Source organism: Oncorhynchus tshawytscha, linkage group LG30, assembly GCF_018296145.1.
Source record: "Oncorhynchus tshawytscha isolate Ot180627B linkage group LG30, Otsh_v2.0, whole genome shotgun sequence".
NCBI lineage: Eukaryota > Metazoa > Chordata > Actinopteri > Salmoniformes > Salmonidae > Oncorhynchus > Oncorhynchus tshawytscha.
In genome coordinates, this window is record NC_056458.1 from 7,960,940 (window position 1) to 7,986,805 (window position 25,866).

The 25,866-nt window shown below is 40.7% G+C and overlaps 1 protein-coding gene across 3 annotated transcripts; it reads right to left on the reverse strand.

Moving 5' to 3' along the window:
* LOC112228857 (interleukin-13 receptor subunit alpha-2) lies at window positions 1-24,422 on the reverse strand. 3 transcript variants are annotated; one of them, XM_024394561.2, is made up of 11 exons: window positions 24,119-24,422; window positions 14,073-14,182; window positions 12,360-12,458; window positions 9,589-9,740; window positions 8,955-9,108; window positions 8,582-8,702; window positions 8,269-8,453; window positions 7,839-7,993; window positions 4,405-4,552; window positions 2,062-2,158; window positions 1-1,972 (listed from the first exon to the last, which is right to left on the reverse strand). In XM_024394561.2, the coding sequence occupies exons 2-11, from the start codon at window positions 14,152-14,154 to the stop codon at window positions 1,858-1,860; spliced, it is 1,308 nt and encodes a 435-aa protein (XP_024250329.1). In that variant the 5' UTR covers window positions 14,155-14,182; window positions 24,119-24,422; the 3' UTR covers window positions 1-1,857. The 3 variants fall into 3 exon arrangements, with proteins under 3 accessions (XP_024250329.1, XP_024250330.1, XP_024250331.1); XM_024394562.2 differs by lacking the exon at window positions 14,073-14,182 and having other exon boundaries at window positions 24,119-24,392; XM_024394563.2 differs by lacking the exons at window positions 12,360-12,458; window positions 14,073-14,182 and having other exon boundaries at window positions 24,119-24,412.
* Window positions 24,423-25,866: the final 1,444 nt, after the last annotated feature.

Consider the following 25,866-nt stretch of genomic DNA (forward strand, 5'->3'; position numbering starts at 1 on the left):
AGATGTTTAGTATTTATTACATCAAATTAATGTAAAAAAATGTATGAATAGATTTGATTGAATTCTTGAAAATAAATGACAATTAAATCACTTGGATTTGCAGATTAACCAGTTTTCCTCTGTGCAATAATTTGTGAGAGAAAATATGGTTAGACTAGAATTCTCCTAAAATTACATGGTGATCGTAATTGTCCAAAAAAAGTCACCCTGCAGTCGAAGTGCTCTGTGGACATGCTGACCAGGAGGCAGCAGTGTAAAGTAAACAATACGTTAAAGTACTACTTAAGTATATTGGGGGGGTATTTGTACTTTACTATTGATATTTTTGACAGTTTACATTCCTAATGAAAATTATGTACTTTTTACTCCATACATTTCCCCTGACACCCAAAAGTGCTTGTTACATTTTGAATGCTTAGCAGGACAGGAAATTGGTCCAATTCACACACTTATAAGAGAACATCCCTGGTCCTCTCTACTGCCTCTGTTCTGGCAGACTCACTAAACACAGATGCTTAGTTTGTAAACTATGTCTGAGTGTAGGATTGTGCACCTGGCTATCCATAAATAAAGAAACAAGAAAATGGTGCTGCTTGGTTCGCTTAATATACAGAATTAGAAATAATTAATACTTTTACTTTTTATACCTAAGAATATTTAAAACCAAATACTTTTAGACTTTTACTCAAGTAGTATTTTACTGGGTGACTTTCACTGAGTCATTTTCTATTAAGGTATCTTTACTTTTACTCAAGTGTGACAATTGCATACTTTTTACACCACTGCCAGGGGGAGGCAGAGACAGATCATACCCAATGGCCAAAGCACCAACCCAGGTTGAGAAGAGAAGAGAGAAGGGGTGTGACGATCCTCCAATTTCTTATTTATAGGGTAATACAGCCGTACAGTTATGAGGTATTTTGTGGGAGAAGCAAGTATGAACATGATTGTGTGTTTGTGCATGTGTGTTTGTGCTTGTCCAATCATCTGTGTCAAGCAGAGTGGCCCCACTGGCATCATGCCTCATCAATGTCTGAACAAATCAAAACCGATCATCTACTCACAGCATTGTCTGAACAATAGATACCCAAGCAAAACTGACCTTTCACCTATTGCAAATGTAGAAATGTCATTATTTGAGTTCTGATGAGCATTAACTAGCATATATGTATGATTCCAAAAGACCTCTGAGTGCCGAAGATTGATCCATTACACCAGGTGGTTGCCAGGACAAAAACCCTCTGGGAACGACTCCAATCACTGCAAATACAATACTGTAAACAAAATACCAAACAACACATCTTTATAGCTATAGAGCAGCAAAAAAATAAATGTATTAAACATAACATTAGTTCAACACCATCCAATGCATTCAATTTTAACAGGCTGGGGAATTCTATGCAAAGCACTTAAAAGATACATTCGACTGGAAGCAATGGCATCAAACTAAAACTACAAAAACCGACTCCAGTAAGTATAATTTGTGATATAAATGAATGAATGTGGAAAGTAAACAAACCGGAAAGAGCTATGGCATTTCTTAAGTCTATACTGTGTAACATAAAACCGGGAGTTTCACATTACGTAAATGGTTTGGTAAGAACACTTCCTATTCTACTGAGTTACATATCGATCCTTAAGAGATGAATATCAGCATACAAGTCCATACAATTCTGTCTTGAATATGAAATTACACAGAGCTTAACTGTCTCATCCTCATGTTGTGTCTGTGCATGGGTGTGCGCTTGGGTGTGTTTGAGCATGTTTGCACAGGTGCTTCAAATAAGTGTGAACACCAGTCTAACTCTGATCTCTTTATCATTTGTCTGCTCAAAGGTAATGCTTGCAAAGGCTATACTACTGGTTCTCTCTTCTTTTATTGAAATGACTGCGAGCAGAGAGTCCTTTGGAATATTCCATCAGTTTGTGCAGGGGACCGAAAGTGATAATTTCCCCCTCTCTGGCTTTCCACCTAAGAGACAGAGAGAAGATCAAGATATGCAATGATCCTTCACCAGTATTTCAGTGCTTAAATAGACGGTTTTGTGTGCGCATACTCACTTTCTCCATAGTGCCCACCCAAACAGAGACAGGATCAACATAGAGATGATGATCCCGATGACCACGGCACAGCCCACCACAGCATCTGACTCTGTATCTAGGGAAAGATATGGGTTCAGAGACTCCTCCTTACAGGAAATACACAGAGTGTACAAACCATGATGAAAAGCTATTATCCCTTATTGATTGAGGAGACAGGTTAAAAGAAGAAGGATTTTTTAACTTTGAGACAATTGAGATATGGATTGTGTATGTGTGCCATTCAGAGGGTGAGTGGGCGAGACAAAAGATTTAAGTGCCTTTGAACGGGGTATGGTAGTAGGTGCCATGCGCACCGGTTTGAGTGTGTCAAGAACTGCAACACTGCTGGGTTTTTCACCCTCAACAGTTTCCCTAGTGTATCAAGAATGGTCCACCGCACAAAGGACATCCAGCCATCTTGACAACTGTGGGAAGCATTGGAGTCAACAAGGGCCAGCATCCCTGTTGGAATGCTTTTAACACCTTGTAGAGTCCATGCCTGACAAATTGAGGCACAACTCAATATTAGGAAGGTGTTAATGTTTTGTACACTCAGTTTATATGCATACAGTTGAAGTTGGAAGTTTACATACACCTTAGCCAAATACATTTAAACTCAGTTTTTCACAATTCCTGACATTTAATCAGAGTAAAAATGTCCTGTCTTAGGTCAGTTAGGATCACCACTTTATTTTAGAATAAAAAAATAATAATAGTAGAGAGAGTGATTTATTTCAGCTTTTCTTTCTGTCCTCACATTCCCAGTGGGTCAGAAGTTTACATACACTTACTTAGTATTTGGTAGCATTGCCTTTAAATAGTTTAACTTGGGTCAAACGTTTCAGGTAGCGTTCCACAAACTTCACACAATAAGTTGGGTGAATTTTGGCCCGTTCATTCTGACAGAGCTGGTGTAACGGAGTCAGGTTTGTAGGCCTCCTTGCTCGCACACGCTTTTTCAGTTCTGACCTACAGATTTTCTATAGGATTGAGGTCAGGGCTTTGTGATGGCCACTCCAATACCGTGACTTTGTTGTCCTTAAGCCATTTTGCCACAACTTTGGAAGTATGCTTAGGGTCATTGTCCATTTGGAAGACCCATTTGGAAGACCCATTTGGAAGACCCATTTGCGACCAAGCTGTCTTGCGATTTTGCTTCAATTTATCCACCTAATTTTCCTCCCTCATGATGCCATCTATTATGTGAAGTGCACCAGTACCTCCTGCAGCAAAGCACCCCCACAACATGATGCTGCCACCCCTGTGCTTCTCCGTTGGGATGGTGTTCTTCGGCTTGCAAGCCTCTCCCTTTTTCCTCCAAACATAACAATGGTCATTGTGGCCAAACAGTTCTATTTTTGTTTCATCAGACCAGAGGACATTTCTCCAAAAAGTATTATCTTTGTCCCCATGATCAGTAGCAAACCGTCATCTGGATTTTTTAATGGTGGTTTTGAAGCAGTGGCTTCTTCGTTGCTGAGCAGCCTTCCAGGTTATGTCAATATAGGACTTGTTTTACTGTGGATATAGATACTTTTGTACCTGTTTACTTCAGCATCTTCACAAGGTTCTTTGCTGTTGTTCTGGGATTGATTTGCACTTTTAGCCCCAAAGTACGTTAATCTCTAGGAGACAGAACGCGTCTCCTTCCTGAGCGGTATGACGGCTGCATGGTCCCATGGTGTTTATACTTGCGTACTATTGTTTGTACAGATGAACGTGGTACCTTCAGGCGTTTGGAAATTGCTCCCAAGGATGAACCAGACTTGTGGAGGTCTACAATATATTTTCTGAGGTCTTGGCTGATTTCTTTTGAGTAACCCATGATGTCAAGCAAAGAGGCACTAAGTTTGAAGGAAGGCCTTGAAATACATCCACAGGTCCACCTCCAATCGACTCAAATGATGTCAATTAGCCTCTCAGAAGCTTCTAAAGCCATGACATCATTTTCTGGAATTTTCCAAGGTGTTTAAAAGACACAGTCAACTTACTGTATGTAAACTTCTGACCCACTGGAATTGTGATACTGTGAATTGTAAGTGAAATAATCTGCCTCTTAACAATTGTTGGAAAAATTACTTGTGTCATGCACAAAGTAGATGTCCTAACCGACTTGCCAAAACTATAGTTTGTTAACAAGAAATTTGTGGAGTGGTTGAAAAACGAGTTTTAATGACTCCAACCTAAGTGTATGTAAACTTCCGACTTCAACTGTATATACAGGGGGGAAAATATGCATGGAGGAGAACAAACAGGCAAATCTATGAATTGAATTTAAGGATATACACCAGGAGATGATTTCTGTATGGAGAAATCTGTTACCTGAGTGACAGGACCAATGGCTCCAGTCACTCCAGAAGCCTCTGTCAGCACAGTAGTGGTGCATCCTAGACCTGACCCGGAAGCACTTCCTCCGGGCACCATCCATTGAGAGGGAAGTCAGCGTCATCTCATTGGTTACGTTCCTCTGCTGCTGGTGACAGGAACAATATCAGATCTGAACAAAACTTCAGAGAGATTTTAGTCTATTCTCTAACCAATAATATTATTATTTTCTCCTTCAAAGGTTATATTCAATGATGTTATGTGTCAAAACAAAATGAGAACTATGTTCAGTACAGTATGTGCCTGCATGATCTGAGATCATGCATTTCTGTCTTTACTATTTTTTAAATGTCACCTTTATTTAACCAGGTAGGTAAGTTGAGAACAAGTTCTCATTCACAATTGTGACCTGGCTAAGATAAAGCATAGCAGTTCGACACATACAACAACACAGAGCAAAATGGAGTAAAACAAACATGGAGTAAAACAAACATGCAGTCAATAATACAGTAGAAAAATAAGTATATATACAATGTGAGCAAGTGAGGTGAGATAAGGGAGGTAAAGGCAAAAAAGGCCATGGTGGCGAAGTAAATACAATATAGCAAGTAAAACACTGGAATGGGTGATTTGCAGTAGAAGACTGTGCAAGGTAGAGATAGAAATAATGGGATGCAAAGGAGCAAAATAAATAAATAAATAAATAAAGTAGGGAAAGAGGTAGTTGTTTGGGCTAAATTATAGATGGCCTATGTACAGGTGCAGTAATATATGAGCTGCTCTGACAGCTGGTGCTTAAAGCTAGTGAGGGAGATGTTTCCAGTTTCAGAAATGTTTGTAGTTCATTCCAGTCATTGGCAGCAGAGAACTGGAAGGAGAGGCGGCCAAAGGAAGAATTGGTTTTGGGGGTGACCAGAGAGATATACCTGCTGGAGCGAGTGCTACAGGTGGGTGCTGCTATGGTGACTAGCGAGCTGAGATAAGAGGGGACTTTACCTAGCAGGGTCTTATAGATGACATGGAGCCAGTGGGTTTGGCGACGAGTATGAAGCGAGGGCCAGCCAACGAGAGCATACAGGTCGCAGTGGTGGGTAGTATTTGGGGCTTTGGTGACAAAACGGATTGCACTGTGATAGACTGCATCCAATTTGTTGAGTAGGGTATTGGAGGCTATTTTGTAAATGACATCGCCGAAGTCGAGGATTGATAGGATGGTCAGTTTTACAAGGTTATGTTTGGCAGCATGAGTGAAGGATGCTTTGTTACAAAATAGGAAGCCAATTCTAGATTTAACTTTGGATTGGATATATTTGATGTGAGTGAGTCTGGAAGGAGAGTTTACAGTCTAACCAGACACCTAAGTATTTGTAGTTGTCCACGTATTCTAAGTCAGAGCCGTCCAGAGTAGTGATGTTGGACAGGCGGGCCAGTGCAGGCAGCGATCGGTTGAAGAGCATGCATTTAGTTTTACTTTTAAGAGCAATTGGAGGCCACAGAAGGAGAGTTGTAAAGGCATTGAAGCTCGCCTGGACGGTTGTTAACACAGTGTCCAACGAAGGGCCGGAAGTATACAGAATGTTGTCGTCTGCGTAGAGGTGGATCAGAGACTCACCAGCAGCAAGAGCGACATCATTGATGTATACAGAGAAAAGAGTCGGTCCAAGAATTGAACCCTGTGGCACCCCCATAGAGACTGCAGAGGTCCGGACAGCAGACCGTCCGATTTGACACGCTGAACTCTATCAGAGAAGTAGTTGGTGAACCAGGCGAGGCAATCATTTGAGAAACCAAGGCTGTCGAGTCTGCCGATGAGGATGTGGTGATTGACAGAGTTGAAAGCCTTGGCCAGATCAATGAATACGGCTGCACAGTAATGTTTCTTGTCGATGGCGGTTAAGATATCATTTAGGACCTTGAGCGTGGCTGAGGTGCACCCATGATTCGAAATGGTCTGTAATCTGTTTGTTGACTTGGCTTTCGAAGACCTTAGAAAAGCAGGGTAGGATAGATATAGGTCTGTAGCAGTTTGGGTCAAGAGTGTCCCCCCCTTTGAAGAGGGGGATGACCGCAGCTGCTTTCCAATCTTTGGGAATCTCAGACGACACGAAATAGAGGTTGAACAGGCTAGTAAATAGGGGTGGGAACAATTTTGGCAGATAATTTTAGAAAGAAAGGGTCCAGATTGTCTAGCCCGGCTGATTTGTAGGGGTCCAGATTTTGCAACTCTTTCAGAACATGATGTGGGATGTGGGAGAAGGAGGAATGGGGAAGGCTTGGGCGATTTGCTGTGGGGGGTGCAGTGCTGTTGACCGGGGTAGGGGTAGCCAGGTGGAAAGCATGTCCAGCCGTAGAAAAATGCTCTTTGAACTTCTCAATTATAGTGGATTTATCGGTGGTGACAGTGTTTCCTATCTTCAGTGCAGTGGGTAGCTGGGAGGAGGTGTTCTTATTCTCCATGGACTTTACAGTGTCCCAGAACTTTTTTGAGTTTGTGTTGCAGGAAGCAAATTTCTGCTTGAAAATGTTAGCCTTGGCTTTACTAACTGCCTGTGTATATTGGTTTCCAGCTTTCCTGAAAAGTTGCATATCACGGGCTGTTCGCAGAACGCCATAGGATGTTTTTGTGTTGGTTAAGGGCAATCAGGTCTGGAGAGAACCAAGGGCTATATCTGTTCCTGGTTCTAAATTTCTTGAATGGGGCATGCTTATTTAAGATGGTGAGGAAGGCATTTAAAAAGAATAACCAGGCATCCTCTACTGACGGGATGAGATCTATATCCTTCCAGGATCCCCCCGGCCAGGTCGATTAGAAAGGCCTGCTCGCTGAAGTGTTTCAGGGAGCGTTTGACAGTGATGAGTGGAGGTGGTTTGACCGCTGACCCATTACGGATGCAGGCAATGAGGCAGTGATCGCTGAGATCTTGGTTGAAAACAGCAGAGGTGTATTTAGAGGGCAAGTTGGTTAGGATGATATCTATGAGGGTGCCCGTGTTTACGGCTTTAGGGTGGTACCTGGTAGGTTCATTGATAATTTGCGTGAAATTGAGGGCATCAAGTTTAGATTGTAGCATGTTCCAGTTTTGGTCACCTAGTAGCACGAGCTCTGAAGATAGATGGCAGGCAATCAGTTCACATATGGTGTCCAGAGCACAGCTGGGGACAGAGGGTGGTCTATAGAAGGCGGCAACGGTGATAGACTTGTTTTTAGAGAGGTGGATTTTTAAAAGTAGAAGTTCAAATTGTTTGGGTACAGACCTGGATAGTAGGACAGAACTCTGCAGGCTATCTTTGCAGTAGATTGCAACACTGCCCACTATACCTTGCAGACTGAGCCAAGTTGCTACGCTACCTGTTATCTCAGGGAATTACACAATGTTTTGACACATAATGTCATTGGAATGTATTGAGAGACAGGTTCAAGAAGGACATACCAACAATCGCTGCCCGCCTACGCCCTCCTCTCTGGCTTCCACTTCATACTCAAGGCAGTGCCTGGGAATCCTCTCGTTGGGCAAGTCCCACTGCACCTGGAGCCTCCTGTCTGGACTAGCTTCCAGATGCACTGTCTCAATGGCTGCAGGTTTCACTAGAGTACAGAGAGGCCCAAAGGAGTCAGTGGATTATTTACAAAGAAACCAGAACTGAGAAGACAATGATGTCATTGCAAGTACCGGTGGGTGTAATGAGACCGGAGGAGAGATTAGACTGTGCAGATAATATCTGGATGTGCTATGAACAAAGGACGTTATAAAAAATAACATTGTGTGCAGCTGAAGAATGTTTATGTGAAGAAAATCTAGCAGCATTACATTGAATAAGTGAGGCATATCATGCCTTGTTGTGAAGTTGAGTGTTAAGTACCATAATTCTGAATTTGCAGGGAGAAGAACGCCAACCTCAAGACCACCTTGGGAGAGGAGCTGTTTATGCATATGTTGAAATCACTGAATTCTGAGAGAGATTCCTCTGTGAATTTGCAGCCAGTCCTGACCCCATTGGAGTGGATGTACTGAGGACACTCCTCAGCTTGCTCCATCTCCCGATGCCTGGAGAAGCACACAGACACACTCAGGCATCAACACGCCACATTTGTCCAGTATATAACAGGTACAGACATGTAGGTAGGCCATACATTAGGAGAGATGTTCTAACGTACCCATTTAGGGTGACCTACCAAAAGTACAGGCTGTACTGGGATTGGGTTGGCTCCTCCAAGCCCGTCTCCCAGGTGCACTCCATGAACTCCTTCTGATAAAACACGCAACCAAACCCCTGGACCCTGGAGCCAACTGGGCCTGGAAGCAAATTAAAAGAGGTTAAGAGATAAATAGATGGTTGAAGCTGGTCGACCAAATCGAACCGCCCCATTCCGCCCCTGTCCATAATGGTGCCTGTAGAGAATTCCAGCTATACAGCACTCAATCATTGTTCATTCCTAAATAGGATGATAAGAGGATAGAACGAATCTCGCTTTCTGTCAGCCTATTGGTGTCATTTAATCCAAACAATTCCATATCTACAAAAGCACATTGTCCTCCTGACCTCACCTGTGTTATTGGGTGGCAGAACCATCTCTGTGAAGGGGCTCTTGAGCTCAGTGCCGTTGGTGCAGCCTCCCTTCAGTAAGGTGGAAATCCGCACCCTGACCTCCTTCTCCAGGTCAAACTGAGCACGGTACCATGTCCGTACAGTCCTGATCACCTAACCATTCACAGACAATATCACATTAATATTATGCATACCTGGCACCTGGCCATTACTACTATATTGAAAAGAGTTTAAAAAAATCTCCAATGTATTCATGATGTTCTCATGAATACGTTCATGAATATTTAATTCTTACTCCCCCTAAAAAGGCTGTAGGATGTTTTACATTCACTGGAAAAAACCCAGAATAATTCCATTGAATCTAAATACAATTACAGCTAGTCAACCACAAATCTAGACAGATCTTAGGAGATGATATCATTGGGAAATATTGACTTCTGATGTAAATCATAACTGGTTTTGGCAGGATGTTTATGGATGGTGTATCACGTTCCTCTGTTATTCTGTGTATAAGAATACAGTAGCATTAGGACACACAGTCCTGTCCTGGCAGACAAGTGTTGGCAGGATAAGAAGAACGCCGGGAGGTGGGTACACGTTTGACAATGTCTAGTTTTGTGTCCAGTGACTTACAGTCCATCTGCTCTGATATGTGTTGAAGTACTCCAGATGGTATCTCATGGAGCAGGCAGTCAAGTTGGTCAGGCTGGCTGGAGCCGTCCAGTGGATGTAGAGCGGCCCGAGGTGGCCAGGGTCATCAATCCCAATGTTCTCAGGAGGATCCACTGGAAGTCAATGAGGTACACAGTATTTTCAGGTCAAAGGTTAATAGAGCAAAAGGCACCTGCAAGCTTGCAGTAAGCATTAAGAGGCAATCTGTGATTGGTTCATCAATTCATTATATATATTGTTGTAACCCATCCGAAGCCAAAATATAAGCTTGTTTTATCTATTGTTTGTAAACAATTTAATTGTAAATAAGCACGTTATAGCCTCTACATGGTTAGACCCTATAATTTCGCTATTATGGATGCTCAGTCCTTGCAGCCAGTTTAGGTCGGCGGGAAAGCGGCTGTGGGAGGTCAAAATGCATGCGCGCTACACCGTCACATGGCCCCTCAGCATCAACGAGTCGGCTGTAGATGTTGTATTGAAATTGGGACCCAAATAGCACACACGTCTGCCGAACGTAGTTACGATGTACACATGATACATCGGGAATATGTGGTATAGTATTGAGAGCATTAGCACATTGCCTACATTCTACATCGTTTATATAAATAGGCCAGGCATCAACATTCTATTCAGATGTCTCGGCGTCATTTTACCAATGTACAAACGCTCTCCAAACGACATATTCCCTACGCATTTATATATGTCGGCCAAAGATTTGCGTGCTGACTGGCGTCGAGTGTCACAATGCAGCCTTCTCTGGGTGTATAATCATTCTGCACTCGTGGGGGCCACATATCGCAACTTTTAGGCATAGCTTACCGATGGACAGTCAACATTTTCAGGTCATGGTTGGCAATACATTTATCAGAAAATATCATTAAAAAAAATGAATAAAAGCGCGTTTTCTGATTACAGTACTTGTCCCATGCATTCTTTTCACCTTATTTTGTAAATACATTCATCACATATTCAAATCAAATTTGATTCGTCACATGCTCCGAATACAACAGGTAACAGACCTTACAGTGAAATGCTAACTTACAAGCCCTTCACCAACATTGCAGTTTTAAGAAAAATAATTGTTAAGAAATTATTTACCAAAATAAACTGAAGTAAAACAAAAAAAACAAGGTAAATAAATAGAAAAGATAGATTTTCCTTTTGTCCAGGTGGGAAATGACAGTGTGGAGTGCAATAGAGATTGCTTCATGTGTGGGTCTGTTGGGGCGGTATGCAAATTGGAGTGGGTTCTAGGATTTCTGGGATAACGGTGTTGTGAACCATGACCAGCCTTTCAAAGCACTTCACGGCTACAGACATGCGTGCTACTGGTCGGTAGTCATTTAGGCAGATTATCTTGGTGTTCTTGGGCACAGGGAATATGGTGGTCTGCTTGAAACATTTTGGTATTACAGACTCGGTCAGGGACAGGTTGAAAATGTCAGTGAAGACACTTGCCAGTTGGTCAGCACATGCTCGGATTCACTTCCTGGTAACCCGTCTGTTCCTGCAGCCTTGGGAATGTTGACCTGTTTCAAGGTCTTACTCACGTCGGCTACGGAGAGCATGATCACACAGTCGTGCGGAAGAGCTAGTGCTCTCAAGCATGCTTCAGTACTGCTTGCCTCAAAACGAGCATAGAAGTAATTTAGCTCGTCTGGTAGGCTTGAGTCAATGGCAGTTCGCGGCTGTGCTTTCCTTTGTAGTCCGTAATAGTTTGCAAGCCCTGCCGCCTCTGGATGAGCATTTTCTTGTTTGCTTATGGCCTTATACAGATCGTTGAGTGCGGTCAGTGGCAGTATCAGTTTGTGGTGGTAAATAGACAGCTAAAATATAGATGAAAACCCTCTTGGTAAATAGTGTGTTCCTCAGCCTGCATAAGCTAGATTTTTGTTAAATGTGATGTTTCTGTTTCTCTGTTCCTTGTTCCTCTCTTCTTTGTGCCGGAGTAATTGTAAGAATTTGATGGTATAGCAATAGGTTAATAAACTTGACATTAACTCTAGTCTTCCCTCTTCATTTTACCCACAAACAAAGTCATTTCCAATCTATTATATTCTCATTTAGCTCAGTTGGTAGAGCATGGAGCTTTGTGGCTTTGATTCCCACAGGGGACAAGTATGAAAAATGAAGAGTATAAAAAATGTATTTACTCACGACTGTAACTTTTTATTATTGCCAGTATAATTTAGGAGCTTTGACATGCGTCGTCCAAATAGCGGCTGAAGGGAAAATGTGATCTAATCCAGATCTCTTGGCGACATCTTGCCAATGTGCAAACACACTCTGTGATGCTGAGCGGCCATGTGACTGTGCAGTGTGCTTTCATTTCAACCTCCCACACTCACCACCACCCACCTAGCCATGTGCTGTCTGGATATAACCACCTATATAGCCTATATATAGGGGTGGCAGGGTAGCCTAGTGGTTAGAGCGTTGGAAGGTTGGGAGTTCAAACCCCGAGCTGACAAGGTACAAATCTGTCGTTCTGCCCCTGAACAGGCAGTTAACCCACTGTTCCTAGGCCGTCATTGAAAATCAGAATTTGTTCTTAACTGACTTGCCTGGTTAAATAAAGGTAAAATAAAAAATGAATATAGTACAGTGTATTTGACAGCCCATCACATTCATGTACAAACATAACTTTGAACGGAAATCTGCCTGTTATTATGAGATATTACACAGTAAAACAGTGATTAATGAATGGAAAGACACCTGCAGAGACTAACCTGTAAATTGTTGTGACTTGATGCACTGACTCCAATCAGATATAAGCATTAATATGGCTGTCAACTGCCACGTTTTACTCTTCAACATTCTTCTGGGACCTGGAACATCATGAGAATGTAATTGTAGAATTTACTATTGATAAATCAATCATATCTATCCAGTGTTGGGGAAGCTACAGTACTCTGAAAATATAGTTTACTAAGATACCAATTATTAATAAACACTGGAAGAAGTTAAGCTACAATACAACTACAAATAAATAACATAGTTTACTTAACTAAAGTCACGTTGAAAAAGTAGTTCACCACATCCAAACAATTTTGTGAAAAATTATCATATCTTAATCTGAAATATCAGACTACAAATTGCAAGACAGATCAATCTGAGGTCATATGTTAACAGAATGTGTGATTTAGCCTTTTAAACACAAAAACAATGTTTCAATTGAGAATTAGGCAGGTCTGCCCACTTCGCTTACAATTTGTTATTTTTGCAATAAAATTAGTGGTTTCATTAGTTGTTTGGGTTGGGTTGTTGAAATATGGTCTCAGAGTATTTTGTATTATTCTGTACGTAAATCTGAGAAATCAGTATCATGTATTACTATGGTATGTATTCATTTGTGGATGTCCATCACCGATTTTGTATGATATGTTAAGAATTACAATTGGTATTATATGTTACGAATTTGCAAAATGTACAATATACTATGAATTTTCTAAATGTAAAATATGTAAAGAATTTACTCAAATGTATGATATGTTAAGAATTCTAGCTAGGTGACTAACATTAGCTAGCTCGCTACCGTTAGCAAGGCTAGGGGTTAGGATTAGGGGTTAGGGTTAAGTTTAAGAGTTAGGTTAAAGTGTTAAGGTTAGGGTTAGCTAAAAGGGTTAATGTTGGGGTTATGCGAAGGGATGGCTAAAAGGGTTAAGGTTAGAGTGAGGGGAAGGGTTAGCTAACATGCTAAGTAGTTGCAAAGTAGCAAAACATTTGTAAGTAGTTGAAAAGTTGCTAAAATGCTAAAGTTGTCTGTGATGAGATTCGAACATGCAACCTTTGATTTGCTAGATGTTTGCGTTATATGTATTACAGCACTTTTTGTACATAGTTCCCCGATTTTAGGGGACCAAAAGTATTGGGACATTCACTTACATGTGTTTTAAAGATGGTAAAAAGTTAAGTATTTGGTGCTATTTTCACAGCATGCAATGACTACATCAAGCTTGACTCTACAAATTTCTTGGATGCATTTGCTGTTCGTTTTGGTGACATTTCAGATTATTTTGTGGCCAATAGAAATGAATGGTAAATAATGTGTCATTTTGGAGTCACTTTTATTGTAAATAAGAATAGAATGTCTGATAGGTGAGAATTGTCTGTTAAAACCTCTTGCGTCGACCTGAGATGCAGACGTCCCATCTAGGCATCTGGAAATGCAAATGCGCTACGCCAAATGCTAATAGCACTCGTTAAAACTCAAACGTTCATCAAAACACACATGTAGGGCACTGAATTAAAGCTACACTCGTTGTGAATCTAGCCAACAAGTCAGATTATTAAAATGCTTTTCGGCGAAAGCATGAGAAGCATGAGAAGCTATTATCTGATAGCATGCAACACCCCGAAATACCTGAAGGCGACGTAAACAAAATAATTAGCGTAGCCGGCGCTACACAAATAGCAGAAATAAAATATAAAACGTTCATTACCTTGGACGAGCTTCTTTGTTGGCACTCCTATATGTCCCATAAACATCACTATTGGGTCTTTTTTTCGATTAAATCGGTCCATATATACCCAAAATATCCATCTATGGAAACTGTGTGATTCAGAAAAAACACCGTTTCAAAACGCTACGTCATTTTTTTAAATTAAAAAAGTCGACGATAAACTTTCACAAAACACTTCGAAATACTTTTGTAATCCAACTTTAGGTATTAGTAAACGTTAATAATCTATCAAATTGATCACGAGGCGATGTGTATTCAATAGCTCCACGTCTTCAAATCATCTTCCAAAATCTCTCTTCCAAAACATCCTGTCGGAGACCGGATGGAAAGTGGTCTCTCTTCCTCGTTTGACCAAGGAACAACTCCCAGGCAATTGACAAGAGTGGTGACATCGTGTGGAAGCTGTAGGACTTGCAATCTCGGCCCTATTTAATTTCGTGCCCCTTGAACAATACATGCAAGTGGCGCATGGATATTTTTTTAAGTTTTCAGTGATCCGTTTTTCTTGCGCTTTTCGAAGAAACAGACGCTCTGTTATAGTCACAGCGGTGATTTAACCAGTTTTAGAAACGTGAGAGTGTTTTCTATCCACACATACTAATCATATGCATATACTATATTCCTGGCATGAGTAGCAGGACGCCGAAATGTTGCACGACTTTTAACAGAATGTTCGAAAAAGTAGGAGGTAGGATCAACAGGTTAATTGAATGATTACAATATTCCGCCCTGAAACATATAATTGTATGGAATTGATTAGAATGTATAAAATCATAATCAATAAATGTGTAGTCCTAGTCAGAATTAGGCTAAAGACAAAATGTCTTTATGGTATTTTAAACACAGACTGTCTGAGCTTGGTGCCGACCTGACTAGAGATTTGGGAGAGAACGGGGAGTACGTCTCAAGGACAAGGTCGCTATCTCTGTCGGCTGGGTAGTGAGACAGACAGTGGTCTTACAAACCTCGGGAATTGGTCAGAGCTATTGATTGATTGTTATTATCATTGGGATTGGAAATTCTCTTATCAATTGGTCCTTCGAGCCGGATTTCAATACCTGTTTTCTGTCATCCCATGGGAGCGCCAAAAACCGTGCACGGACGGATCAGAGATCCGTAAGTTAAAGACCTGACCTCTGGAAATTGAGGTTCCATTTCAGGCCGGTGGCAAACTGGTACATGACAGAAAACAGGGACTAAATCCAACCAACATTGAATTCTCAGCTGCAAGATAAGGTCGGTGATCTTTATTTATTAGTTTGGGGTTAAATTCTAAACTTACAAAAAATTAGAGCAAGATAAATGTGAGGGAGGATTTTTAACTGTAAAACTAACAGTAAGTAAGATTTGTATCGGGTATACCGTCCATATAATCTAATGTAGAGAAAGTTTAAGACAAAGATATCTATGTTAGTGTTGGCGGCACTGGGTCAGAGATCTAATTAAGAAATGTTGAAGTACAGTATCTAACAGTAAGACCTAAAAGTAAAACTGGTTGAAGTACGGTATCTAACAGTAAGACCTAAAAGTAAAGCTGGTTGAAGTACAGTAGCCGGAACACGTAATATAGAAGGCAAAATAAAGTAAAGTCAGATCGATTGAGGGAACAGGTCCGCAATGACCTGAGGTACAGTACATGTGCACTACCATAAATAAAAACAGCTTAATAATTGAGGTCTGTCGACTGTGAGCTCACACATAGGGAGTAGTGACATACACATCAATAGTGAAACACATAGGAGTTATTTAATCAAAATGAATTTTAAAAGCACACACATAGATATATTTATCAGTCAGAAGTCATAAGGAACAACTAGGAATAAGTAGAACTTGTAGTCGTATAAATTGTGTGATCTAAATGACATATCAGGATTCATACAAATAATTATTGTAAAATTTGAGGAAAGATTAATGGGAGGAATTTATCAACATAGGATAAGGATAATAACGGTAGAAGAAGATGAGACAGAAAAAGGATGGGCGGCTGTCAAAGGAGACGGGACCCCAGGACAGGGGGCAGCGGTTGTTTTACAGTGGGCTGTAGATAGAGAGCAGAGAAAGAGAGAGAGCGGACAGACAGGAGTCGAATATTTATTGCTACTCTTGGGGAAATAGGAGGAAAGATTTTAAAAAGAAAAGAGGGCAGGATTTGGCAACCTTATTGAGCAAGTTACAATAAGGATATCAGCAGGGGGGAGGAAAGTATGTGCGTGTGAGACCTAATAACTTATCAAAAGTCATAATAGTAATTATTCCTAAATTCTGAGTAGGAGATAGAGAGAGAACCAAGGGAGAGAGAGTAAGGAGAAGCCTCGCTGGGGAAACGCTTGGACCTTTAAATTATGACTATTGTCTTCCAACGCGGGAGACTCGGGTTCGTATCTCAGCCTTGGCACCGATAGACTGAAATTCATTCTGATTGTAATCCAAATACTGATATGTTTTGCTGGGAGAGATACGGTTAGTTAGTGTTTCTTTAGGATATAAACTGAATGTTTTAATAGCTTGTTTAGGTTAAATTGAAAGACTAATCCATTCAAAATAATAGTGGGGCGATCTTGATGGAATGCGTTGTCTTGCCTCAATGGACCGCTGGAATAACGTATTGGGAATGGAGTCGTATTTAAATTGAATCATAGAAGAGACAGTTAACCCAAGTCTAATGAATTCTACATATTAGCGGAGAGATAATTGCGATAGATTGACTGACATAGGTTATATATTTAGCGAAGTACATGGTACTTTTACATTTTGGACATTTCATAAATGGGAAGCCGAAAGAGAAGAGAAAGTTGGAAAGTTTGGTTTCACTCTTACGATAGAATTCAAGCAGAACTCAGTCTGAATAGGGGTTCGATTTTTGCCTAGAGGCAGGAATAGGAGAGTTGGTTGCAGTGTTGCCAACTAATTTTCAGGGTAAATTTGCTAGAGGAAGGTTGAGTTGTTGCTAAAAGATGTTGTGATATCATTGCGTGATAACATAAAACTGCATCATTACGTAGAATACACAATAACGTTACTCAAATTGATTTGACAGTTGTTCAGGTACAGACTTCCACTCTTTTCTGTACCTCTGGCAGTACAATATTGATTGAGAGATGTTGATTGATGTTATAAGTTCTGTTCAATATCAAACATTTGTGACCAACTATATTCATTGGGTTTGGCTTGTGGAACCCGTACTACTGCTGTTGCAGTCAGCCAACAATAAATAGCAAATCGCTGAAATTGCTGCTGCCTGGGTACGGGCAGAGCGCCTGCTGCTGACGTCACTCACAATGCACTTTGCAGCCAGCCAATGATGTTGTGACTGAGGGTGTGACAGAGAAAATTGTGTGTAATTTAGAGGGAAAATGCGTGCATTATAGATTTGAGACCCTTTTCAAAAGTTGCTAAAAGTTCCAAATACATTTTTAGAAGTAGCTGAATATCATCAGGGTATTTTATTTTAAAGGGACAGTGCACATTTATCACAGTTGTGTGTGTCTAATGGCAGGGTATTCCTATCAAGCATTTTGGGGAGACTATTTGGAGAAAGACTGAATGAGTTACATGAAACATTGAGGAAATTTAAAACTAATGATTGGAGGGAGTAGATTTCCATGTTTCCCAGAGACAAGATATCTTAAAGGGGTACACTCACATGTGGAATATTAGGAGTTTTATTTTCTGAGTTTTAATTAAACACATGAATTATTTAGATAAAGGGTTCTTTAATACGTCTAATATAGTATGGAACACGACTGTAAAAGGGTGGTATAACCTTTGACCTCTATCATGGCTTTCCCTTGTGATTTGATCAGCCTCAGGGGAGGGCCATTTGGATAATGAATTTGTGGTCATTTGTGATACTGGTTTTAAGGTAAATTAATTATAATGGAGTTTATAGCTCTTGGACATAATCATAGGTTTGAACCACAGTGGAGAAAGTGGAATTGAGGCAGGAGAAATTATGAGGAGCGGGGGAATAAACTCTAGTGAGGAAGAGGAAGAGGTTCAGGATTCTGTTGTAAACACTGACTGAAGGTTTCGAATTGGTTACTATTGATTTAGTATTACAACAGGGGAAAAAAATTCCATTTATCATCAATAATAAATAGGGGAAGACATGGTACATTGAGGTTTGGACAGGAAATATTTTAAGCCAATAGGGCAGGAAAATACATGATAGAAAAATAGTGATTTTATAAGCATTCAAATTATTAATGAAAATAAATAAGTTGCAGATCTTAGGGATGGTAAATTACTGTTGATAAGGTATCCCACACTATGCAACATATATGAAATTATTGATGAGACTGATTTTAAGGTTAACCCATGTTATTGTTAGATTAAATACAGTGGACTCCCGAAGGAGAGATTTCATTAGTACAGACAGCATGGGATATGGGTAGCATTCGTTTTGGCCTCATTTGATCAGTAGAAGATTTTTATTTAAATAGTATAAAGTGGACAGGGATATATGACATCTGTGGTGATTCAGGATTATTGATAGGATCGAGATAACCTTAATTAACCTATGTAAGGACTTTAGAAATCACCACCATAGACATGTTTTTTCAAAAAATCCATGAGTTCAGATAAAGCCAAACAGTGAGACACTTAGTTAATGTTTGGACACAACACATAGTTGTTACGGACTGTTATGAGAAAGAGCTACAGACAGATAGGGGAAAGGGCAGACAGAGGAGCCCTCCCCGCACTGCTGAGACCTTGAAGGTTTGAGAGCAGAGAGGAGAAGGTTAATAAGGGGGGCTAGGACATGAGCAAGATAACAGAATGGGTAGATAGCAGTTACTGTGGGGAGACAAAAGGGGAATGAAAGCTTAGTTGGTTTCTGGAAACAAGGTGTTAACCACGGAAGCGTTGCCCGGAAATTATTCTGCACAACAGGCCGAAATATTAGCATTGACTAGGGCCTGTGAAATAAAAAAGGAGAGAAAGATTACGGTTTACATAGACAAGCACATATACATCCAAGCCCATAGAAAACAGCACAGGTAACTCTTAAAGTAGATATATATTGATACAGGGGCGAAGCCATGTATCAAAGGGGGGATGGGATAGGACACTTTGTGGCCTTTTGGATAATACTAAAACCATTTTTTTATAGCGTTCCCAACTTACTTGGCAGACACGATTAGATAGAACAAGTAGAAGACTGTTTGTTAACCAAACCCGTAAGTCAAAGGTTTTATGTCCTAGAGGAGAACTACAGAAGGAGATTACCCACGGGATTGGGCCAGGGGACTGGGTCTGGGTCCAATCACTAAAGAGAAAGGACTGGAAGCAGCCACAGTGGGAGGGACCATACCAAGTACTTCCTGGTGACAGCCTTCGCTGTGAGAATAGCTGAAGGAGCTACCTGGGTTCATATCACACACTGCAAAAGGGTAAGACACACGGACACTGTCGAACAATCACAGTCATCACAATCATCTCTCTAATGAAGATTCCGTGATCCAGTCATTTCATCACTGTGTTTGTTCATAGAAGTATGGCCTGACCTCTGGCTGCTGATATGTTTTCCGGGAAAGGGTGGGGCTTTACAGGAGTGCTGGTTGATCTGAGCTGTCTTATCGTGGGAGCCATATTCCTGATACACAACACCCCACCTGAGTATGCAGAGGGTGGTAACTTGACCCATGGTTTAGACGATGAGGATTTTGTATTAACCAAGCATAATAGATCCGTAGGTCGGGATAGACAGGAAGTATAGTGAAGGTGAGGGTTTTGACTGCAATCCGGAGAGAGAGATGTATTGCATAAAGATACGCCTTACCCTTAAAAATGTAATGAAAGAGGATCTAGGGTTATGGTATGTTGGATTTGACCAGTTTTCGGTCAACACCCTAGTACGGTTCCGGGTAGAGGAGGTTAGGACAGGGGCTAACTCTATCGTCAGCAAGAAAACTAGCAGAGCATCTGACACAACAGACACTGACAGCAGATTAGTCCAGAGCCAAGGGCCGGTGTGGATAGTGCAGACGAAAGATCTTAAGGAAGTGATTGAGGTGGTTATGGAGATTCTAACCTTTGGTTAGAATGGATCCACTATACAGCCAGATCAGTAGCGAAAGAAGAATGTTATGCCTGCGCCACAGCCAAACCTCAGCTAACTACCATCCCCTTTCCATTTGATGAAATTGATACACCTAGGGGAATGGCCTGTATGGTAAAGCTGTTCATGAAGGCAGGGAAGACAGACGATGACAGTTGCATTGATCTGCATCCCCATGTGCCCATCACCTCCAGGCTTTCACAGTTACAGGTGGCCACTATTATTGTATGGCCCGATACATCCCAAATGGATGGGACGTACGAACCTGCAATAGGACAGAGGATGTCACAGCTGACAAGACAATGAGGGACCTGACTGGGTGGTTGAGTCCGAGGACTTTAGTAAGATAAAAAGGCCTAGAACAGATGTCTGGTGGTTTGTGGAGGTGTAAGGCTGGGGCCTAACCTGCCTACCAATTGAACCGGTAGTTGTACACTAGTGCAGTTAGGCATGCCCTTCACCCTTATCAAACACAAAGACCTAGAGCCAGGTAGAAGAGAGAGAGAGGGAGTGCTCCGTCTGGATCTTTTAACAATAGAATTTACATAGGATAGTATTGGATATGTTACTAGCTGAAAAGGGTGGTGGGGTGTGTGATATACGGAAGTAGAATGTTGTACGTTTATCCCCGATAACACAGCTCCAGGCAGATCAGCGACCAAGGCCCTGGCTGGTTTAACCACCTTAGGTCATGAATTGGCTGAGAACTCTGGGGTAGATAATTCTCTTACAAATTGGTTTGATAGTGTATTTGGGAAATTGAAAAATGTCATAATCACTGTGTTGTGGGCAACCTTCACCTGTATGAGTATTTTGGTTCTGTGTGGGTGTTGCTTGGTCCCTTGTATGAAAGTTTTGCTTATCAGGACTCTGGAGAGGTCAGTGGTGCAACAGATGATGAGGTACGGACCGATTTCGGAAGTGTTCGGATACTTAATGTAGGCCTATAACTGTCATTGATGGATAAGGAATGAAAATACACACATTGATTTTGTGAGATTGATTTTGATTGACGATATTAATAAAAATAGACGTGTCATTTTTTGTAGTTAATGTTTAGGCAATAGTTGGGCTTGCAATGGCTGTTGTAACATATGGCAGCAGGATATGATAAGCAAAGTATTGGTCTGGATTATTCTTGTATACAATTGATGTATCAGTGTGTATTATTCAGTCATTTAGGGTGGATTGATAGGTGAGAATTATCTGTTAATTGAATGATTGGAATATTCCGCCCTGAAACATATAAATTGTATGGAATTGATTAGAATGTATAAAATCATAATCAATAAATGTGTAGTCCTAGTCAGAATTAGGGTAAAGACAATATGTCTTTATGGTATTTTAAACACAGACTGTGTCTGAGCTTGGTGCCGACCTGACTAGAGATTTGGGAGAGAACGGGGAGTACGTCTCAAGGACAAGGTCACTATCTCTGTCAGCTGGGTAGTGAGACAGTGTGTGCATAGCAGGACATGTGTGTGCGTCTGTTTGTGTGCATGTGTGTGTGGGTATATTTGTGTGTGTGTGCGGGCGTGTGAAGTCAGTATAAAATGAATTGATTTGTATTCTTGACTTCAGAACATTCCGTGAATAAACTTTTATGACTATTTAGCTGGGCCTCCGTCTGTTTCATTCGACCAGGATCTTACAAATTCTGGTTTGCAGACAGAGTAATATAATTGAATTGGGTGATGTACCTGGAGAACATAATTCTCCTATCAATGTCTCTAAACACTTCTACATTAATGTGGATGCTACCATGATTACTGACAATCCTAAATGAATCGTAAATCATGATGAGTGAGAAAGTTAAAGAAGCACAAATATGATAACCCCCGCCCAAATAAAAATGCTAACTTCCGTTATTGTAATAGTGAGACGTTAGCACAGCGTTTCCTAAACTCGGTCATCGGGACCCCAAGGGGTGCACGCTTTGGTTTTTGTCCTAATCAGCTGATCCAAATTATCAAAGCTTGGTGATTAGTTGATTATTTTAATCAGCTGTGTAAGGCTAGGGGAAAAACAAAACTTGCATGCTTGGGGTCCCGAGGACAGAGTTTGGGAAACACTTGGTTAGCATGTCTTGGGGTTATGATATTTGTGTGTATATCTTTCTCACTCATCATTATTCACATAAATTCAAGACACTTCACTCAGAGCATTTAGTATTATTTCTGTACGTAAATCCGAGACACTCCATTTGGTATGATATGATACATTTCTTATGGTATGTATTAATTTGTGCATGTCCTACAACCATTTCTCATGATATGTTTACAAATGACAATTGGTATGATATTGTAACAACCCTGGGGTTATAAGCTCCAATATCAACTCTGCTGCTGGAGCATTCTTTTGCGGCACAGTTGATTGCGCTGGACTTCGGGCTAGAAGGTTGAGGGTTCGAGACCTGCTCCCTGCCTGTTTCATTACATTGTTGTCAGAAGTGATCGGACCTTGCATCCAACATTCTGGATTTACGTTTACTATGTAACGTGTAATGTGAGACTAGGCTGCGCCAGCTAACATAGTTTAGCCTGGTTTATGCCGAAAATTGCAGTTTGTCAGCGAAGACGGGCGTTTGGCATTCGTTTGAAGATTTAGAAGCTGAGGAACCATTTCACACGGCCTGCGTTTCTGGACTCGGTTGAAGAATTGGGCGCGGGCGATTAGGAGGACTATGTTGGCATCGGCCGAAGAGGGGTGTTCACTGAATTTTGTCAGGACATTGGTCTAAAGAAGAGAGCGGTTTGCATTGTCCATTAAGAGACGGAGTCTGGCTGGAGCCGAAGAATCGTTGCCTAAATACAAACTTGGCGTTCGGACAGAGAGGATTTCGTGAACACTCACAGTGTGACGAACTCTGCTGGGTTATTGCGTGACATTCTGTGTTTAATAGCCAAATGGATTATTGTGAACTGCAAACTCTGTGTCAGTTGTGTCCACAGCACGCTCGACCCCATAGTAGGGTATACTACAATACCATGGCTATAATGTAACACATTTGCCTCTAGAAATGTGTTAATGTGCCGGTGGAAATGGTCAACATCCACTGAAGTAGCTAGCTAGCAAATGTACCAGATATCTATAGTAGTTTCCTTGGTAACCAAACAAACAGACTCGCTTCAAACCAGCAGTCCTGGCTTGCTATTGTGAAAATCGAATTCAACAATGCCAATAATGTTTTCAATTCGACTTGCTTTCAAATGCAGCTCAAACATAGAACATGTAAGAATGAACTATAGCCACTGAATTCTACCGTGGGAAATGATGTACGTTCTAGAATGCCCTTCAAGACAATCTTTAATAATAATAATAATAATAAATGCCAGTAAACGTGCTAACTACTTCAGTGGATTCAATTATAGCCACGGTGTAAAAGGGACATATCAAATCGGGGCTCTATGCGTTCTCTGGAAAATAATGAGCGTTCATTATTTTCCTTAATGTATAATCCCCTCGTTGATTATCCCTTACTTATTTAAAATAGGGTTAAATGTGTAATAGTCTTGATATAAATCTTTGTTTATATTCAGAGGGAACTATTAAAACAGACATACATATTTCACGTGACTGTGAAGCAAACTACAATTCACAGTTTTAAAGAATATTGTGAAAATAATATATCGTTGATATACACAAATTATAATCTATTGTACAGTAGCTATTATATTCATTAAATTCACAGTGGGAAAAATTCTTAAAAATGAGTAAGGGATTAAAATACAGTAGACAAAGTTAATATACAAACTACATGTTTTTCAAGCATATACGGTAAAGAATGCTTACACAGTGCAAGCATGCTTTTAAATCCAAAGTATGTCTATACAAATGCACCCCACAATGAAAATCATACCATTTTATATAAACAGTTTATGAGAATATAAAGATGAGATCATTTGGATCCAAAACAGAAAGAACAGAGGACAAAAGTGCATATCCACAGACAAGAAGTACTTACTGTGAATCGAGTCAAGGTCTCAGCGGGGGACATGTACTGTACACTGCTTGTACTTCTGGACCTTGCCAACCTGTCCTTCCAGCCTCGGAGTGTGGTCATGGATGTATTGAGGTGGAAGGGATATCAGGGCTGGGCTGTGGCACTGATCTAGATGGGTGGGTGCTTCAGGGTAATGGTTTCTCATCCTGTTGGATGTTTTGGTTTTCCTGTTCCCAGAAATTAGGTCCTGGTTCCTGTGAATAAAGTCGCAACACTTCTCTTGAAGCTCACAGTAAATTATAGCTACTTGGCGTACACATTGACTCTAAGTACTTTGGTGCACCAGTATCAACCAGTCAGCCTTGATCCAATTTCAGTTACTAGCACTAGAGTTATTGTTGAAACATGTAGCTACCCTTTCCTGTATACTGACGGACAGACATTTAACTAATTACATTGTCCTGTGTGACTCGGTAGAGCATGGTGGTTGCAACACAAGTTTGTGGGTTCAATTCCCGCTGGGGCCACCCATACCAAAAATGTATGTATGCATGACTGCAAGTCGCTTTGGATAAAAGCGCATGCTAAAAAATGGCATACAGTAACTACTTATGATAATGCATACTTGTTGGTACATCAAAGATCCACACAAGACCTGTCAGACCTAACTACCCCGATACAAAATGTTTCACAAAGGCAATAAAAAATATAATTACTATGCTATTATTTTGTAATACTTTGTAGCTTTTAACAATGATTTACACCCAAGAAAATAAAGGACCATCTTCAAGTGTAAACAGTTATTTTAAAGACTTACACTTTATTTTTCCTTTGTTTTCCAATGTTTTTATTTTTTAGAAACACCCCACAATTTATACAGAGGATATACACACACACACACACACACACACATGGGGCTCGGTCATCCAGGATCCTTGCATGCTTTGTTTCTTTTAAATACAAAACCTGTATGTACAGAATACATCAGAATGCTTCTCGGCAGTATAGTGTGTAGATGATTCTTCCTGCTCTTTTAATCAAAGAATTGAAAGCTCAAAACAGCATGAGAGACGTAGATGTGAGGGACAAGTGGGAAAGCAGACTAGGCTAATGTGGATGGGTCTGGAGGAAAATGGGGCAGGTTTATAACATATACATTATACCATGACACAAAGCTTACTAATGCTCTGACATGGCAACCAATTAGGGATGAACAACTCATTTGGTATTAGGATTACCGAAGTATAAGGCTTGTATGAAAGTTGTTTGATATAAAGAATAAGGAACGATAGCTGGTAATTATGTTCTGTCAACAAACAATTGTAGATTTTTATGTCTTGTGTCAAGAGAATCTTAAGGAATGATCTCTGTCCAACTCAAACACTAGTTGAAGAGTCTTGTCACATTGGTAGGCTACTTGATGACTATATTTACAACTTGTTGAAGTGTTGCCTTGAGGGCCTTGGCACTTTTGATTAGAGGAGGAGATGGGCTTGCATGTTTCTGGGATGAGTATAGAGATAAACAAATGGGAACACAGTAACTATGAGTCAGAGACATCAACAGCTCTTGTTCTGGCAATTGCGATGCAGTGGGTTGGGGTGGGTGGTCACTGGCAGGTAAAAGACGTGCAAGGCATTCTGAACAGGGGAGGCAGCCAAACAGAATACATACTGAAACCACCAATCATCACTTAGAAGATAATAAAATAATCTATACACGAAAATTGAACTGCATCAGAGATACAATCCCAAAAACGTCAGTCAAAG